This window comes from Mus pahari, chromosome 5 (genome assembly GCF_900095145.1).
Source record: "Mus pahari chromosome 5, PAHARI_EIJ_v1.1, whole genome shotgun sequence".
NCBI classification, from domain to species: Eukaryota; Metazoa; Chordata; class Mammalia; order Rodentia; family Muridae; genus Mus; species Mus pahari.
Genome location: NC_034594.1, coordinates 52,830,078 through 52,850,194, shown reverse-complemented (window position 1 = coordinate 52,850,194; position 20,117 = coordinate 52,830,078). Strand labels below are relative to the sequence as shown.

The following is a 20,117-nucleotide window of genomic DNA, read 5'->3' as shown; positions in this document are numbered from 1 at the left end:
TCTGGAGATATGGAAGGAGTAACCTGCCCTGGTGGCCAGAGATTTATTTGGTCTGGGTGAGGTCTCATGGAATGAGGGTTCCAATCCAAAGAAGTGAAGAGCGTTCTAGGAGGCAGCAGTAGCTGCTGCTTCCCTAATTCAAGTCCAGGTCAATGCTGCATTGGCTACTGGTGTGGTAGGCAGTACTGGGGCCTGGATTGTCCCTCTTGGCTCTTCCTCGAAGCACTTGTAGCCACCTTTGGGCAGCTGTCCTCCAGGGGGCCGTGTAGCGCTGATCACCCAACCCCATGGCCACAGGCACAGCGGCAGCACTGGCGCTGCCCAATGAGATGAGAGATAACAGAGTTCCAGGCCCTAGTGGTGGGCGACGCTCATAGGCCAAGACTGACAGAAGCAATGTGGCCACATAGGGCCCCCAACACAGCAAGAAGAGCAGTGTGGCTCCTGCCTGTGCCCTAGCCTGCCTCCAGGTGAGTGCCCGAGCCAGGGCTGAGGGTACATCACGGCACACTGCCCGCTCCAGTCGGCGGATCTCACGCAGCTGGCAGTGGGCAGTGGCCAACACGCGAACAGAGAGAAGGGCAGTGGCCCCCACGGCAGGCAACAGGAGCCCATAGACTTCCAGGTAGAGGTAGGGGGCTGGGAAGACAGCTTGGGAGCTGCAGTTGGCATCGGGGCTCCAATGGTTCCAGCCCAGAGCAGGCAGGCTGGCAAAGAACAGGGGGCTGACCCAGGTGAGGAACAGGGCTAGCCGCACACTCCCATGGGGCCGGAGTGGCTGCAACACTGCCATGTAACGTTCCCCATGCACCAGCAGCAGATTGGCAAGCAGGGAAAGGAAACAAAAGTTGGGGGTCAAGTGGAGAAAGAGGCAGGACCAGTAGCCCTGATGGTTCCGGCTCCATAGCCCAGGCAGCATGGGCAGTGCCAGCCCTGTGAGCAGCCCGGCTAGTAGTAGGCTTAGGAAGAAGCAGCCAGCGGGTGGGCTGCGCAAATGGCGGTCCAGGGCGATGCCTAGGGCCAGGAGCAGGTTGGCGATGACGATGAGGCTTGCCAGGGCCAAGGAAAGCCCCAGAACCCCCGTGGGAATGGCCGACAGCTCAGTGCTGTTGGGTGTCATCATGGGTCTTGGCACATGGAGGGTCTGGAGCTGCAGCCAGTACGCCTGGATGGAGGAGTGGCCAGAGTTAGGTTGATCCTGCAGTCACTGCCCTGGTGGGGACAGCACATTATCACTGAGGCTTCCGATTCAGACTCTGAGCCATACCTTCCCCCCACCCCCCCATAGAGATTTTCTCAGTTGCCAACTTAAAATTTAAAAAAAAAGAAAAGAAAAAAGAAAAAAAAAACTACATAGGGAAGTCATGCTTTTGGTTTCTCTTGGAAAATCAATTCTGGTGTTTTCTTAGAAGAGGCTACACTTCAGGTGATAACCACAGTTCCTACAGGCAGCTTTGCCTCTCAGCAGTCCCACAGCCCCTGGGCAGCTTATGTTTATGTCTGTCTAGACTGGAAGGCAACCTCCCCCAAAGCCTTTGTCAATCTTTGCCTACCCACATCGGGGTGCCAAGAGAGGACAGTAGCTGGCCAGCCACTGGGTGAGAGGCTCCCGAAGGCCAGGACTGGGAAGTCACAGTGTGCTCTGTTCCCGAACCCCCACCCTGTCTACACGTGGAGCCTGTTACACATCAGTGAACAGCCTCCGGGTAGGACTTCCAGCCCATAAACTTGACTCATCCGCTCCACACTAGCAACAGGGCCCTTCCTGGGAACCGGAGGGGAGGGTGGGGAGATGCTTGGTAAGGAATTGGGGGTACTAAGAACAAAGACCCCCCCTCACCTCTAAATACAAGCTGAAACCAGGGGACAATGAAAAGCAGTCAAACTGACTCTAGCTTACTTGCTATTCCTTGGCTGCCTGGACTCAGCCCCAGGCCACATTGCAGGGCTAGTGGGAGGGGTCCTGGATCCTGTCAACAGGAGCATCTGCTGTTGCTAGGATCAAAGTCAATACGGAAGGATTCTGCCCTCTGCTCCTCTGGCCTCTGTCCTAGGACCAGCATCAGCTGTATGGTTACCTTGGGCTGTAAGATGCTCTTCTTCCCTCCCAGTGCTCCCAAACCCCACTCCTGATGCTTTCTCCTCCACTGGCTGCCTCCTTCGGGCTCCCCCACGGCCTGCCACTCAGACCTAGCTTTCCGTCTCCCGTAGCCCCCTAGTTTGTTTCCCTTTCTCCCTACGCCATCCACTTTTATTAAACTACTGAGACCTGGCTTGAGTTAGAGACCCACCCTTCGGACCCGCACCAGCCTCCCTCAGAATAGCAAGAAAGGTAGAGATCAATATCAGGGGGTAATGTCCTGGTGGGGTGTGGACTATATCTCCTGAATGGCTTGAGCCAGTGCAGTGTTGACCTCAGGATCAGACCTGGAGGGGCTGGTGTATGGCTACTCACATGGCTGTTAAGAATAGGTGGTGCTTGCTAGCTCTTCCTCTGCGGATCAAAGTGTCACATCAGCCACTCTTGCAGGTCTTCGGGCCATGCTTGGTGTCCTGGTCAATGAGTGCATGGTGCTTCCTTCTGTGCTGGGGACAGCAGGAACCAGGCTTGCCTGCTCAGACTCTGGCCTGGACTCCTGAAGGGATGGAGGAGTCCAGGCTGGAGGACCTCAGTCTTGGCTCCGCCTCTGGGGTGGGACGTGGCACATCCTGACTGCGTTTACTGAGAGGGCTCCCCCTCCTGTGTAAGTGAACCCTTCTTAGCAGTCGACTACATCATGAAACCTGGGTGGTGTTTCCTTACCTCTGAGAACCCTCTTGCTGTCATTGCCGGACATTAATTACCTGGGAAACACATTCCAGCTAATGAATAATGTTTGGTACACAACACTCCCCGCCCCCCCCCCCATACTAACAGAGCCATTTTTAGGTGTCTTAAACCCTGAGTGTGCCAGGGAGCAGCCCATAACCAGTCAGATATTTCTGCTGACACACCAAAGGATCGTGTGCATGTGAGATGGAGGTGGGGCTGGGGGCCTGATCCAGCCTTGTCTTCCCGAGTCTACAGTCACCCTCATACCTCTCAGCTTTTCTTGTGAGACGGGGTCTCATATTGCCTAGGCTGGCCTCAAACTCCTGTGTAGTGGAGTGTCACCTTGAACTTCTGATCCTTTTCCCTCCACCTCCCAGGTTATGTGTCACAGAGTCCGATGGTTCTCCTACACTCCACCATACTACAGGCAGGTTACAGAACTCATGAGTTCATGGGTGTTAGGTTAGCACTCTTACCAATGGAACTACATCCCCAATCCTGAATGGTTTCTGAGTCAAGTTTTGGGAGATGCATAAGCCATAAATGGATCTGATGTAGAGGTGCAAATCTGTGATTTCCGACATGTAGGAGCTGAGGCAGTGGAATCAGGGTAAACCTGAGGCTGGCCTGGGTTACAGCGAGACTGTTTCAATATTGTCAAACCTTCCCAAAAGGAAAAGTCACTTGTTGCAGTTGCGGTGGGGAATGTCCACATAGGGACCTGTGGGTACCACAATGCTTGACAGTACCAAGGGGAGGTCAACTCAACCAATGGCTGTCTCTTCTACCTCCATCGGGTTCAGAGGCATACCCCACAGTGAGCATGACAGGGCTGGTGGTGGTCCCACTGCTTTAACTGTGTGAATTTGGGCAAACTGTTTAAGTTCTCTCAACTCTCTTTATCTGCGGAGTGGAGCTCAAAATTGTACTTACCTAACGTGGGTTTGTGGTCCTAGCACTTGGGTGTTGAGACAAATGTACAGGTTGCAGTAAGTTGCAGTCAGCTTCAGAAACATAGTCAGACCTTGTTTCAAATCAACCAAAGAAAAGAAGAGTCCCCCTCCAGCAAAGTAGGTAACACGAACCAGGTGTCTCTGCACCTGTCCCCTTCCAACAAATGCTCTGCCTTGAAAGGCAGACCGGGAGCCTGGGACATCCACGGGGTGACATTTTTGCTTTACGGGAAAACTGAGGAAAGGAGGTGTAGAGAGAAGGACACGTTCGAAGTGCGGAAGCCGAGAGTTCTGTGTCCGATTTCCACTCTTTATCAGTGCGGCCTTAGGGCGAAGGGAGGGGAAACTTCCTAAGGACTGAACCAGGCTGGGGCTGCAGTGAGTGAGCTGGAATGGAGATGAGACCAACCTCCTCACAGAGCAATCCTTGGAGAGATGCAGCCTGAAGGGCTGGAGGTCTGGGGACTCTGGCACCGTTTGCCCTGCAGCACACATTCCAGGGTCCTGGAGAGGTGGGGCTTCTGCTGGGAGACTAAGCAGACAGGTCTTCAATCCATCCTTCAGGATGCCGGCTGGGCTGGCCGGCACACAGTCTCAGTCCCACGCAGCGGCAGTGGGGCATGAGTCAGGCTCTGGGAGAGTTCAGCCTGGGGCTAGTCTAAAATGGTACAAGACACTTTGGATATAGGGGCTGCCAGGAATAAACAAGCCTGTCTTCTGTTCCCAGCCTCCTTCCCCAGAGATTCGGGATATCTGGTTCTTCTCTGTTCTGTCTAAACACTGTGAGTGGTATGGCGTGTGAGGGGGACAGATCAGGCAGTGGGAGCTGGAGAGTCTGGGTTCTGTCCTGTGTTCAGTTCAGCGTCTCCATCACCGGCTCATCTGCTTCCTCTGTAACTGTCAAGCCCTCGGCCATGCCAGTTTCTTTTGCCCCCTGGTGCAAGTTTTCAGACACTCCCTCTGCTGGCTGCGTGTGGCCCTGACCTGATGTTTTCCTGGTGGAGAGCATGTGCAGGGCTGGATCATCCAGACTGTCCCAGAAGCCAACCGGATCTCCCTGGTGCACTTTCATGTTTTATTTTCCTGATGCAGTAGGGCCTGGGTGGGTGAGCTTTAGGAAGTCTGAAAGCAGTTACTCTGGACCAGGGAAGCAGATGAAACTTCCTGTACTCTGAACTGTTTTCCCAGCGACTGCTTAATACGCCCCACACCAGTGAGACGGAGTCTTGGTATATAGCCCAGGCTAACCTCGTACTCCTGGTCTTCCTGCCTCAACCTCCCAAGTGCTGGGATCATTAGTTTGCATCCACCACACCCAGTTGGCATGCTCTTGAAGCTGATTTGGACAACATGCCTTCTAGATCAGTGGTTCTCGACCATTCTGATGCTTCTACCCTTTAATACAGTTTCTCATGTTGTGGTGAACGGTACCTCTCTCCCCCAACCATAACATTATTTTGTTGCTACTTCATAACTGTAAATTATGGAGTAAACTGTTGTGAATTGTGGTGTAAATATCTATGTCTTTTAATGGTCTTAGGTGACCCTCGTGAAAGGGTACTTTGAACCCCCAATGGGCTTGAGACCTACAGGTTGAGAACTCCTGTGCTAGATACTGTAATAGATTGGCCAGCATGCTGGCTAACCTTGAACTCCTGAGCCTCCTGTCTCAGCTTCCCAAGTGCTAGGATCACTGGTTTATACCCAGTTGGCCTGCACTTAAAGCTGATGTGGCTGTCCCTTCTAGACACTGTAACAGACTGGCCAGGATGCTTGCTGGCTTTGAGAAATCTGTATTCAGTTGCTGAGGCAGAAGAAACCCAGTCCTATCCTGTGTGAGATCCTTGAATCCTAGCAATCTTTTTTTTTTTTTTTTTTTTTGGTTTTTTGAGACAGGGTTTCTCTGGAACTCACTCTGTAGACCAGGCTGGCCTCGAACTAAGAAATCTGCCTGCCTCTGCCTCCCAAGTACTGGGATTAAAGGCGTGCGCCACCATGCCTGGCTGAATCCTAGCAATCTTAACACATGTTCTCTGTTTAGGTTTCAGAGATTGAGTAAGGGGGCATCAGGCAGACCCTATATAAAGGCAACCGAATGCCAGCTGCCACATATGAGCGTCAACAAGCAGACTGATGGATTGGGTTAGGGTGTTTTCCTTCCTTATCCAACATACCCCCTCCCGCCCCACATCTTATTGCAATCTGTATCCTTTCCTGTTCCATTCAGATTTAGAGATTCCTCTTCTCCTCTCTCCAACAGAGGCAATCTAATCATCTGAGGTAAGACAGCACAACGTTCAAGGGCACCTGCACTCACGAACACACACACACACACACACACACACACACACACCTTTAAAAACATTGTAAAAAGAGAACTGAACTTACCTGGCTAAATTCTAGAACCAGAGTGTAACTCCGTGGTGGTTGGTGACAGTGTAGCATACATGAGGCTCTGGGATCCATCCTTAGCGCTGGGTGAAGGGGGAACCCCACCCAAATAAGTATAATTCATGTATGTATATCTGTGTCTGTGTGTACTAGAGATGTCTGTGCTCTCTGTGCTGCAAAACATGTATTTATATGTTCTTCTCCCATTGTTCTGAAACCAGGTCTCACTCTGTGGGCCAGGAACTCGAAGCACTTCTGCCTTGTCCTTGGAAGTGCTGGGATTACAAATGTGGGCCACTATGCCCAAAGCATGATGTCACATCATCCTACAAGCATGCTCATTTGGTACCCTCTTGTTCCCTGCTGTCTTTTCTTTTCTTTTCTTTTCTTTTCTTTTCTTTTCTTTTCTTTTCTTTTCTTCTTTTTTTTGTTTAAAGGATTCAGTGAGTTTCATTAGCAGTGTTTACAGGAGCATGAATACCTTACCAGTGGCTGAATCACTGAAGAAAATGTCTTTTACTCCTCCCATCAGCATGTGTTTTGGTTGTTGACAACCCATTGTGGAATTGAAACAGGGCTTGTTTTCTATTATAAGAATATTTAGGCCTGGAGAGATGGCTCAGTGCTCTTCAGGTTCTGAGTTCAATTCCCAGCAACCACATGTTGGGTGGCTCACAACCACCTGTAATGGGGTCTGATGCTCTCTTCTGGTGTGTCCAAAGAGAGCAATGGTGGTGTACTCATATGTATAAAATAAATCTTTTTCAAAAAAAAGAATATTTGCTGGGTGGGGTGGCACACGCCTTTAATCCCAGCACTTGGGAGGCAGAGGCAGGTGGATTTCTGAGTTTGAGGCCAGCCTGGTCTACAGAGTGAATTCCAGGACAGCCAGGGTTACACAGAGAAACACTGTCTCAAAACAAACAAACAAACAAACAAACAAACAAACAAACAAGAATACTTAATGCTATATGTTCTCCTATGATTTCTAATCAACCTGATTTTATTACCTGTAGTACTTCTTTAGAAACCTAATTGTCCACTACACAGAAAAACCCTGTCCCGAAAAACACAAATCAAATCAAAACAAAACAAAACAGAAACCTAATTGTCTCAGAGGTACTCTGCCCTTTCTCCCACCCTCCCCCCCAAAAAAGTACAGGTTATTGCTGTTGGTTGCCTGCCTGAACTAGATGGTAAGACCCCATTGGAGGTTTTTGTTTCTTTTTTTGTTTTTCGAGACAGGGTTTCTCTGTACAGCCCTGGCTGTCCTGGAACTCACTCTGTAGACCAGGCTGGCCTCGAACTCAGAAATCCGCCTGCCTCTGCCTCCCAAGTGCTGGGATTAAAGGCGTGCGCCACTTTGTTTCTTTTTGAGGCAGTGTTTGTCTGTAACTGGCTGTCCTGGAACTCACTCTGTAGACCAGGCTGTCCTTGAATTCAAGAAAGTTGCCTGTTTAACCTCTATCCCCACCCCAAGTGCTGGAATTCACCACAACCACCACCACCACCTAGCTGGTTTTTTTTGTTTGTTTGTTTTGTTGTTGTTTTTGAGACATGGTTACATTATGCAGCCTTGACTCGCCTGGAATTCATTGTATCAAATAGGCTTGTTTTGAAGTCACAGAAATCCACCTGCTTTTACCTCCCAAGGAGGACTGGAGTTTTATCGTTTTTTAAAAACTGTGTGCGGCTGGAGAGATGGCTCGGTGGTTAAGAGCACTGACTGCTCTTCCAGAGGTCCTCAGTTCAAATTCCAGCAACCACATGGTGGCTCACAACCATCTGTAATGAGATCTGACGCCTTCTTCTGGTGCAACTGAAGACAGCTACAGTGTACTTGATATAATAATAATAAATCTTGCCGGGCAGTGGGTGGCCCACGCCTTTAATCCCAGCACTCAGGAGGCAGAGGCAGGTGGATTTCTGAGTTCCAGGCCAGCCTGGTCTACAGAGTGAGTTCCAGGACAGCCAGGGCTACACAGAGAAAAACAAACAAACAAACAAAAAAAATCAGTAAAAAATTAAAAAAGAGTTGTCCTGGCCAAAGCCTGTCTCTCTTCATTAGAAGTAAAACCCTAAGACAGAAGTGAAGGAAAAAAGAATTCAAGACCATCAGGAAACACCACCATCAAGGCATGATGTTGCTGTTAGGACTACAACCACACAGCAGCTAAGGGTACTGCATTAAGGCCAGATCTTCCAGCATTTTTGTTAGAGGGAGGAGGTGCCCATCAAAAACCCCTTCCCTAAGGATTGCTAATGGTTGCTGGAGAACATGGTATCTTTTCCCTAGTCTAAGACTAGGAGATTAAGTAGGAAGAAACAGGGTTCAGAGGGGAAAGGAAGAATACCAAAGGGTGGTGGGTAGTGAAAACCATCTCCGAACAAAGCAAGCAAGCAAGCGACTTGTCACCACTGCCAAGAATGCACAGGGCAATCCAGAGTTCTCTTTCTAAAGTTGGCACAAAGGGAAAAGCGAGGCGGGGTTGGGTGGAGCAAACACGCCATCCAAGCACTTGAAGACCAAGGCAGGACGGCTGCTGAGCTGGAGACCAGCCTGAGCAGGGTGATGCTCTGTCAAAAACAAAACAAAACAAAGAGATGGAACAAAAAAGTAGTTGGTCATGGTGGTGCATGCTTGTAGTCCCAGCACTTGAGAGGCAAATGCCAGACTGTCTCAAAAAGCAACAAACTGACAAGAACAACTCTTCTATCAAAACTATCAGTGAAATTCTATTAACTCTATCCCTCTCAGGATACTTTATTACCTCCCAGAAACAGGAGACCTTGCAGGTCCCTAGGACCCCATTCTAATGAATTATTCCTAATGACATAAGGATATATTTTAAAACAATGACCTATTTTAAATTTGACAATGGATGGTACTCTGACACTGTCCTGACGCACACCTACAAAGTCAGTCACGTTTCCAATCAATGCTATGTGTGATGTAGTGACTGTACTACTCTATTCTTAAAAACAAATGCTGGTTTCAGAAAACCATCCAAGTGAGAAAAATGCACAGAACAGCAGAAACATACAACGGCAGAAGTGTTAAATAAAATGGGTTAAATGTGAAGAAAGCATATAGCCTTGTCATTCTACTGGTATGACAGACACTGCATCACAATCACTCAAGGTGTCAGCACTGGGAAGGTGACAGGACCTCACGCTATCATCTCTAACATGCATGTAAACAAATGTAATCTCGAAATTAAAATTGTAGAAAATAAAAGTGCTGCTTATATAAAGTCAGGTGACTGCACAACTTTAATGATTGTTACTAGTCTGCAACACACTGCCTGAAATGGAAACAGAAAAATAACCTTCAAATCATCCTGGATTTGGCACCATACAGGAGACAGCACACTTTGCTAGGTATCCAGGTATTTGCTAGGTATTGAGCAGGCATCTCCTACAGTGAGTGAGCTTTAGGGAGCACACAGATCTGTTGGAATGTGTAATGAGGAACGGTGCTTAGCCAATCTGCCTCAGCACCATAGTAAAGTCCTGCAGTACCACGTTTTAGGAAATGCCCTTTATTATTTATGATAGAAGAACAAGCAGGTTTTTTTTGTTTTTGTTTTTGTGGCGTGTATCAAGAACACCTGTAACTCCACTCCAAAGGATATTATTTCCTTAACAAGTGCACACACACACACCTTTTTTTTTTTTTTTGAGACAGGGTTTCTCTGTGTAGCCCTGGCTGTCCTGGAACTCACTCTGTAGACCAGGCTGACCTCGAACTCAGAAATCCATCTGCCTCTGCCTCCCGAGAGCTGGGATTAAAGGCGTGCGCCACCACGCCCGGCTCATGCACAACTTTTATACATAAGAAATATTAAAAGTGTGTGCCACCAAACTCAGATTATATGGTACTGGTGACTGAAACCAGGGATTGATAAAAGTTTAGGTAAACATTAAAGTGGAAAATTTATTTGGAGACTGAGTTGTATCACGTGGTGTTTTTCTGAAAGCTCTTTTTGCTCTGGCCCAAAGATTTATTATATGAGTACACTGTAGCTATCTTCATACACACTAGAAGAGGGCATCAGATCTCATTACGGATGGCTGTGGGCCACCATGTGGTTGCTGGGATTTGAACTCAGGACCTTTGGAAGAGCAGTCAGTGCTCTTCTCTGCTGAGCCATCTCTCCAGCCCCTGAAAGCTGTCTTGTGAGAGGATATTTTACTCAAGCAGACGTGGGGCATGTGATGTTTTGAGGAAGCCAATGCTTGAGAAGGCGAGTGATGTTTGGAAAGAATATAAATACAACCCCATAGACAGAGGTCGCTCTTGCAACATTTTGCTGGTCTTCATTGATCTTTGCTTGTTGTGACTTCATAGAGAAAAACTTCCAAAAAACTTCTTGTGGTATTCTGCCTGCTTCGGAAGACTCTTGCCAATACAGCAGAGCTTCAAGGTTTCTTCTGGATCATTCTGTTGCTACTGACTCCTGTTTGCTGTCTGCTGATTGGCCTGGACTGTCACTACTGACGTCTGATGTTTTAGGCTGAACTACAGATATCCTGACAATGAAGACTGGAGTTGCCCCAAAGGATTTCTTTCTTTTATTTTTTTTTCTTTTTAAAGATTTATTTATTATATATAAGTACACTTTAGCTGTCTTCGGACACACCAGAAGAGGACGTCAGATCTCATTACCGGTGGTTGTGAGCCACCATGTGGTTGCTGGGATTTGAACTCTGGACCTTTGGAAAAGCAGTCAGTGCTCTTACCCGTTGAGCCATCTCTCCAGCCCCAATTTCTTTTTTTTTTAAAAAAGATTTATTTATTATATGTAAATACACCATAGCTGTCTTCAGACACTCCAGAAGAGGGAGTCAGATCTTGTTAAGGATGGTTATGAGCCACCATGTGGTTGCTGGGATTTGAACTCCGGACCTTTGGGAGAACAGTCGGGTGCTCTTACCCACTGAGCCATCTCACCAGCCCTGCCCCAAAGGATTTCTAAAAGGTCCCCACCCCCCTTGTCCATCATTCTCCCCAACCTTTAAGAACCCTTATTAAAGTAATTTTGAAAAAATTAAGCCTGCATGTTATATCCACTGAAGTACATTCCCAGTCCCAGACTATTTTAATTTGCCTGTCACACTAAGGGAGTTTCCTGGCTACTCAGCTGGGCAGTGTTAGCAACCAAGCTTTACAATGGAGAAAGCATGTTTAAAGAAACAAAACCCAAAGGTGGCTCATTCCTATAATCCCAGAACTCAGGAAGCTGAGGCATCAAGATTGCTTAGTGTGAGGCCAACATGGGCTACAAAGTAGAACCAATAAAACGAACCCAAACAAACAAGCCCCCCACTTCTTCCCACCCCATCCCACAGTTTATACATACCAGCCCTCCTTCCGCTAGAGAAGGAAGGTTTGCTGGTTCAAAGGCAGTGTAGAGCCCCCCTTTCTCTTCTCCTTTGGATTCAGAGTCCAGAAAAATCAACAAATTCTCAAGTAAGATAGAAAGATTTTCTTTATTAATGACCCCAACCGTATTTCTTTAGATACAGGAGTTTTGAACTCAAATACTTAGAAGAAAACAAGTTAAGATTGCATTACCTGCAACTCATTACCAGTAACATATTGCAAAGCAAACAGCTTGGAAAAGGAAGGGGAGTGAGGGAGGAAAAATAAAAGGGAATTAAGTTGATCAAGTGGAATTTTTTTTTTTTTTTTAATTCTTAGGAACTATCAAGTCCTTGCAAGCACAGCTCGTTTCTGCAGGTTATTTGCCAAACTCGTACAAAATGGAACCCAAATGGAGTATCCCTCAAGAACCTGGAGAAGGTGCAACATGAAGGGCTACGATTATCCAGTAGCAAGCAGTCCAGCCTTCGGTCAACAGCGCTTCCTCCTCAGTTCCCAAGAGTTAGCGGGATGAAAAAGTCTTCCCCCTTCAAAAGCAGAGACAGAGTGAAGGCTTACTCCAGATGTCCTTCCTCCCATCCTGCACCCAAGGCCTGGGGTGGAATGCCCATATGGTACCAAACAAAGAGGAAGGGAAAGTCTTCCAGCAAAGGTGCTAGAGCCACAGGGCTCAGTCAAGACCCAGCTCTCACACAACGGGTCACTACCTTTCTTCCGACTCAGCACTAAGTTACACCATCCAAGCCCGTAAGCACACTGGATGGTCCCAGCAGATGAGAACATTGTCTGCCCTTTTTTTTTTTTAAAGGCAGTGTCTCACTCTGTGGCCCTGGATGGCCTATAACTGTGTATGCTAGGCCTGCCTCTGCCTCCTGACAGCATCGGGATAAAGGCATGTGCCACCACACCCACTTTTCTCTACCTTTCAGATGGCTTAGAGAGACATAAATTTCAGCTGAGGCTCCTTCTACCCAGTTGATCCCATTTAGATAACAATTTCTTAACCTTTCAACAGGAGAAAGAAAGTTCAAAGCCACCTTAAAAATTTCAAACATGAGCTAGGCATGGTGGTGTATGCTTTTAATCCAAGCACTCGGGAGGTGAAGGCAGACGGATCTCTGTAAGGCCTAGGATAGCCAGGGATATATAGTAAGACTCTGGCTGAAACAACCAACCAACCTCCCCGCCCCCCAAACCCAACTTCAAAGGTTAAAGACATCCTGGTTGTCACACGGAAGGTACTCTGGCTCACAGAACACTGGCCTGGTTCTGGCTTCCTGAGCTGTGGTATCCTTTTCTACCCAGTAAGTCCCCAGAGGGGTTACTAGACCCACAAAGAGCCTACAAATGGTACTTACTCCAAGGGTATTTGGTATTTGGTAAAGTAGCTTGGGCTTGAGAACTGAGAACTACAGAAAAGGAGGACTCTCCATGTTCTGTGCTCACCCCAAAGGAAACTGTCTGATGGCCTGCCCCACAAGAAAAGCCGAGCACTGTGTTGTGCTGACTCCACAGGTAACTTCTAGCTTGGGGCCACACTCCTAACAGGCCCACGTTAATGTTCACTGTCTATACTTAGCAGAATGGAGGTTTTCAAACAACTAAATTTATTCCTGAAAGGATTCATCCTTCCTCAGGCTCCTCCACCAGGACAGTAATCAATTCCTGCCTCTTTCTGTCCCATTTGGCAGCAACTACCATGAATACCTGTTGGCCACAAGGCAGAGCGATGAGGACAGTTATCAGGGTGAAGGTAGGTGACGCAAGCAGTCCCAGGGCTATCTTAACATCCCCACTTTCTGACCTTTCTGTATGATTTTGTTTTTCTTTGCTTGCTTGCTGTGTGTGTGTGTGTGTGTGTGTGTGTGTGTGTAAAGGCCAGAAGTCAGCAATGGGTACTTTCCTTAAGTAGTCAACTGCAGGCCCCCACTGAGTCAGGGTCCTACTTGACAGCTCTGGATGGCCTCGATGGCTTGCTAGTCTTGAGATCACTGAGACTTGCTGGGTGGTGGTGGTGGTGATGCACACCTTTAAGCCCAGTGCTGCAGAGGCAGAGGGGCAGAGGGACAGAGGGGCAGAGGCAGAGGCAGCAGAGGAGGCAGAGGTGGCAGAGGCAGAAGGATCTCTGAGGTCCAGGTCAGCCTGATCTACAAAGAGTTCCAGAACAGTTGAGCTACACAGTGGCTTGACTATGCTTGGCCCATGAGAAATGGGACTATTAAGAGGTATGGCCTTGGGCTGGTGAGATGACTCAGCGGAAAGGCACCTGACTGCTCTTCCGAAGGTCCGGAGTTCAAATCCCAGCAACCACATGGTGGCTCACAACCATCCGTAACAAGATCTGATTCTGGAGTGTTTGAAGACAGCTACAGCGTACTTACATATAATAAACAAATAAATCTAACAAACAAACAAACAACCAAACCAGGGCTGAAAAGATGGTCCAGTGGTTGAGAGTACTGAATTGCTCTTCTAGAGGTTCTGAGTTAAATTCTCAGCAACCACATGGTGGCTTACAACCATCTGTAACAGGATACAATACCTTCTTCTGGTGTGTCTAAAGATAGCTACAGTGTACACACATACATACATACAATAAATAAATAATTCTTTAAAAAAAAACCCAAACTCTACAAAGTGAGTTCCAGGACAGCCAGGGCTATACAGAGAAACCCTGTCTTGAAAAAAACAAAAAACAAAAACAACAAAAAACCCAACCCGACCAATCAACCACATATCCCAAAGAAAACACAAACAACTAAGAAATCACTGAGGCCATGCCTCTGCCTTCCAAGTGAGTGCTGGGGTTAAAGGCGTATGCCACCATGCTTGGCCCTTCGTCTTATTTTTTGAAACAGGGTTTCTCACTGACCTTGGAACTCACCGACTTAAATTGACTGGCTAGAGAGCTCCTACAACCCATCATCTGTCCCCTGTCCCAGGGTTCTAGGTAAGTGCCGCCATGCCTACTGTGCGCAGCAGCCCTGTGGCAGCTAGGCCTTCTCCAGCCCACTTCTCTGTTTGGTTTTAAGATAAGATCTTGCTAATGTTACTCAGGACAACCTCAAACTCCTGGGGCTCAACTTATCTTCCTGCTTTAGCCCCCCACAGCCACAGTAGCTGGTTCTGACACATCACCCAGACAAGCTTTCTTTCCCTCTCAGGTCACACAGTGGTGGCTGGTGGAAAGCACTTTTGTAAGACAAGGAGAAAGTCTTGAAAGGGTAGAAGGAGCAAGTGCCTCCTTGGGCACGCATGCCCTTTCTTACCCATCTTGCTCACGCTTAGATATGCTATGCAGCTGTTACACTCTGATATGGCATTGATGCAGTCTCTCAACAGAGATCAGATGGAACAGCAACCTTCAGGCTGCAGGAGGCAGCGCAGAAAAGCAGGAGACTTCTCACCAAGCACAGGTGCCTGATGCTCCTGGGACTGGAAACCCTCACTCACTACACAGCACTCAGTTGAGCTCTCAAATGGCAATGGCGTCTAATTAGGCACAGCGGCTTCACACATGGGGGTAGGGGTGGGAGTGAAGGAAGCTAAAGGTGTTCTGAATGCTACCCGCACTTGAGTCAACTCTAAGTCCCATGACATGTTGGCCTTCTGAGTATACAGAGCCACACTGCTTACTACTCTGCTTGTCATCTTTCTCCCTGACAAAGGCAGCTTTTGCCCTGTATATTTTTTTCTGCTGAGCAGACCAGAAGAAATAAGCAGGCACTGGCCCAGGCCTCTTCAGATATTCTGGATGCGTCCAGGTGCAGCCCTTTCAATTTCACTTGCACTTGGGCAGCTACACGAGTGGCCTGCTGGCCTCGAACATGGTACTCTTCAGTGCCCTGGGCTGCAGGCAGGCATCAGGGATGGGAAGGTGGCTGTTCCTACTTACGTGATTGTTTTCATTTCTTTTTTCTCGGCATCTGGGCGTGCACGGTTGAGCACCTTAAGGAAGTCGGATGTTTTTGCTCGCATTCGTGTATGAATATAGGCCTAAGAGCAAACACAGGAAGAACTGAAGCAGGCTCATATTCTAGAAAGACAGCGTTCCTTTCATTGGAGTAAGTCATGGGGGGTGTTGGGGAGCAGCATGTAAGGGGATCAGGATGGTTAAGAAGTAATACCAGAGATGCAGACTCACCCCTCTACTATAGGAAGGATGGGACGAAGGGGAGAGACATTCTCTTACTGGGGTAGTGGGGGCCAAACTGGTGCTTCTGACCAGCTGGCCAAGTGTTCTACCACTGAGCTACACTTCTGGTCCAAGAGATGGTTTCTGTAACTTTTTTTTTTTTTTAACTGTATGTGTGCCTGCATGAATTTATGTATACCATGTACGTATGTGTATCTCCAGAGGTTAGAAGGGGGCATCAGGTTACTGGAAACTGAACCCGGGTCCTCTGAAAGAACTAAGAACTCTTACTGTTGAGTTCTCTCTGCAGTGCCATGCGGCAGTGTCTACTGGGAGTTAAATCAACGACTCCGTAGGGACACTGGTTCCTTCCTCTCTCTCACCTTAGAGCACTTAATGTGGTAGTGCAGATAGTCCCGGAACGTATGGATCAGGTTGATGGTGTTGTCTCGAGCAGTGGCATTGGTGTGGCGAGGGAACAGCACTAAGGCAGAGACAGAAAACAAGGCATTGTAGTGGTGTGTGCGCTACCATCAGACAACACAATCGGAGAGTGCCAATGAGTGCGAGAGGTGAGGCTCACGACACAGAAAACCAGTATGGCTCTGGGCGCTCACTTCAAATCTGGGTACCCCCTGAGCTCTAGCTTGTCCTGGGCCCTAGGTGCTAAAGCATAGACTGTTACTGTCAGAAAAACTAGGTTTTGAAGAGAACTCATCTCCTGACCATGACTGCCAAACTCTAAGGCAGGCCTGGCAGGATAAGTTGTTCTTCACCCAAAGGCCTGTACACGCTGTCCTGACTTTTACACTGGGCAGACCTGCCTCTGGGCTCCTGTTTGTATTGTACTTGCCACTAACACCAAGAGCCCCAAGTTCTATCTATCAACTGAGCTGAGATGAATGGCTGAGAAGGAAGGTAGAACTCTGGTTCTTAGTTTACCTTGGTTTGAAGAAAAAGAGAAAAGTGGATCTCTGAGTTTGATGAGCCCAGCCTTGTCTACCTAACAAATTCTAGGACAGCCAGGGCTAGAGGGAGAATCCTTGTTTTTTAAAAAAAAAAAAAAAAAATCAACTGTAGTCACTAGCAACAAACAGCTCCATCCTTAGCTAAAGGTGAACGAAAGGATAAAGGAGACAATCTCGCAGTGTGGAAATGAGGAGTGAGTCGGCTCACTAAGCCTCCACGTGAGGTTTGGTATCTTCAGTGGAAAAGAGGACTCAGCAAATTGCAGCTGAGCTTGGGCATTAGAAGAAAAAATTCAAGTACTGCCAAACAACAGAGAACTCTCCTGAGCTGCCGAGCGATGCTGACACGCCCGCCCCTAACTCCTGATATCCCAGGTTACCTTTTTCCCTTACCATTTAAGAGAAACAAACAGGAAATGATGACAGCAGCAAAGCAGTACCTATCTCTGTAATCAGTCCCCTGTGACAGCGTCCCCGCCCACAAGAGGAAACACAAACATGCCGTGCCTGCTTTTGCCCACTAAAAATGTTCCTTAAGGCCGCCTAGATGTGGGCACTCTGCCATGTGAATGCCAGGCAACTGCACCCTGCCATGAAGGTTTTGTTCTCTGCAGTGCTGAGAATGAACCCAGGCCAGGAGCGTAGGCAAGCACCCTACCACTCAACTACCTCTCCAGCCTCACCAAAGGTGATGTAGCCAATGTTGTCACCCACAGCAGCATCTGTGTCTTTCAGCTCCAGAGGAGGTTCCCTGTGGCTGAAAAGGACCTGGGGGGCTGTGTGGCTGGCTCTTCGTCCTTCTTTGAACTCCTGTGGAGATACAGCAAAGGAAATTTGTATGAGGTGAGTAGCATTTATCCACGCTATATGCTCAGCCCTCCATAGTCCTTCTGACCAGTAGATACCTAAAAATGAACTGTCAGACCTCAGGTACAAGGAGTGCGAGCCGCTTTCAGTGCACACCAGCAAGCCGGGCCGTCAGACTGTGGTACAAGCACAGCAATGCTGCCCTTTGTCGTTTCCTAGCTTGGACGAACATGACAAGAGGATCATGATTTTAAGGCCAGGCTGGGCTACACAGCAAGCAGCACGCCCACCAGGGCAGAGCGGAAGACTGCACCAGAAGAAGAAACAGCCCAAACACAGGTTTGGCTCCAGTGCAGAGAGCACTGCAGCTCACTGCTCCCTCGTGCAGTGTGAAAAAGGGTTGTTCTGCTTTTTTAAACAGGAAATCTTTAAAACTTCTAGGTATCTGGGACCCAGGCTTTAGCTGGAGTTTTAAATTCTATGCATGCACAGAAAGCTCTTTATAAACCGGCTGACTTCCCACCACTCCCTTGCCCCTCACGTCTTCGCTTTCCCCAATGTCTTTTACCCCTTCACCCCCAGGCAGGGCTTCATGTAGCAGGGCTGATCTTAAAACTCGCTAAGAGCCGGGCGTGGTGGCACACGCCTTTAATCCCAGCACTTGGGAGGCAGAGAAAGGCAGATTTCTGAGTTCGAATCCAGCCTGGTCTACAGAGTGAGTTCCAGGACAGCCAAGGGTATACAGAGCAACCCTGTCTAGAAAAAACAAAAAACAAAACAAAACAAAACAAAAAAACCAAAAACCAAACCAAAACAAAAACCTCACTAAGGTACAGTCAAGCCACCTCTCCAGCCTGATGAGGACTTCTATTTTTTAAAAAAATTTATTTATGAGTATACCATAGCTGTCTTCAAACACACCAGAAGAGGACATCAGATCCCATTATAGATGGTTGTGAGCCACCATGTGGTTTTTGGGAATTGAACTCAGGATCTATGGAGGAGTAGTCAATGCTCTAAACTGCTGAGCCAACTCTCCAGCTCAATGAGGACTTTTTCTAAAAAAAATTATTTATGTGTTTTATGTCTATGGGTACTCTGAATGTATATGATGAGAACTTTGAATTCCTGATTATCTGGCGCCTACATCCTCAGTATACCCACACCTGATCTTTTACTGCAGTTTCAAGAATGCCGTGCTTTTACTGGGTGCTGGGCCTTTGATCAAGTATTGTTTAACTACAAGATCTTTACCTGGTATTATTTAGAATTTAACAATTAAAACTCTAAAGCAAATTTAACCTCTCCCTTTAGGGGCCAAACATGACAGAATGAAAGAACTCAGTTGTCTTCAAGGTTAGGGCAGGGGGATCAAGTCAGGCTAGCAAGGATTACATAGAAAGACACCCCTCCCCCAATTAAACACACAAACATACAGTAAGAAAATTCTAGTCAGCCAGGGGTGCATAGATGCATCATTCAGAACTTGGAAGGGGACATACCTGACAGTTCAAGATTGGCCCCAGCCTACAGAGTGTCTCAAAAAACTAAACCAAACAACCCAAAATAATAAATGAGACATGTCCTTAACAAAAGTACAGTGCTTATCAAACTGTAAGAAAAAGGACTAGGGTATTAAAGAAAAAAACAAAACAAACAACAACAAAACTCAGGCCACCCCTTTGATCCATTAATTCCCAGACCCTATGCATCCCTATACAAAGAGACGTGTAACTATAACATCCTCTCCCCGGGGACAGCAGAACATGCAAAGCCTTGGGTTCACTAGCCTGCCCTTTAAAGAAGAGACACAAACCCAACATGTAGACTGAGTTGGTCCTGAAACAGGGCAGCTGCATGAAGCTAAGGACAGTCTCAGGGTTAGGACACTGAAAACATGGTCACACAGCCATAGGACAGACGTGTGGCTGCTGCTGCTTACATACCACTTCTTCTACAGTCAGCCTCCTGCAGCCAGGGACACCTGGAGACTTGAGAGCTACTATTCTCTTCTCCACAGCATCTCTATACGTCACTAGTTACTACGGCATATGGCTTCCCTGGCAGGCTGGGTTCCTTAGGCCAAAGCCCCTGCTTTATTCCTATTTTTCCTCTGTCCTTCAAAGAGTCTGTCTAGCACAATCCCACCGAGTAAAAGAAAGCACCCCTGCTCCCTCCAATACAGAACCATTGCAATGGACAGGAAGGGGCAGGGACTAAGCTCCCACTTGTATTTCAAGTAGAAAGAACACAATATGGTGATCTGAATGAAAATGACCCCCACAGACTCATAGGAAGTGGCACCATTGGGAAGTGTGGCCTTGTTTGAGTAGGTGTGGCTTAACTAGAGGAAGTCATTAAGGCGGCTGTTGAGGCTTGGCCTAGTTAGTGGCTCACTTTGTCTTCCTTCTGCCTGTCAATCCAGATGCAGAACTCTTAGCTCCTGCCATGTTTGCTTCCTACCATGCCAATAATGAACTAACCCTCTGAACTGTAAGCCAGCTCCAATGAAATGTTTTTCTTTATAAAAGTTACTGTGCCTTTAATCCCAGCACTTGGGAGGCAGAGGCAGGTGGATTTCTGAGTTCGAGGCCAGCCTAGTCTACAAAGTGAGTTCCAGGACAGCCAGGGCTATACAGAGAAACCCTGACTCGAAAAACCAAAA

At 47.8% G+C, this 20,117-nt stretch overlaps 2 protein-coding genes across 3 annotated transcripts in view; both read right to left on the bottom strand.

Moving 5' to 3' along the window:
- Positions 1-104: 104 nt before the first annotated feature.
- On the bottom strand, positions 105-1,167 carry Gpbar1 (G protein-coupled bile acid receptor 1). Its single transcript, XM_021199360.1, has one exon. It carries the CDS (start codon positions 1,121-1,123, stop codon positions 134-136), a length of 990 nt encoding a protein of 329 aa, XP_021055019.1. The 5' UTR covers positions 1,124-1,167; the 3' UTR covers positions 105-133.
- A 10,463-nt stretch (positions 1,168-11,630) lies between these two features.
- The window catches only part of Arpc2 (actin related protein 2/3 complex subunit 2), a 30,255-nt gene continuing 21,768 nt past the window's right edge, over positions 11,631-20,117 (bottom strand). For both annotated transcript variants that reach the window (XM_021197584.2, XM_021197583.2), the window contains 4 exons: positions 17,329-17,455; positions 16,061-16,161; positions 15,438-15,538; positions 11,631-12,069 (listed from right to left, as the gene is read on the bottom strand). In XM_021197584.2, coding sequence (XP_021053243.1) covers positions 12,045-12,069; positions 15,438-15,538; positions 16,061-16,161; positions 17,329-17,455 — 354 coding nt within the window. In that variant the 3' untranslated portion in view covers positions 11,631-12,044. The remainder of the gene's footprint in view (positions 12,070-15,437; positions 15,539-16,060; positions 16,162-17,328; positions 17,456-20,117) is intronic.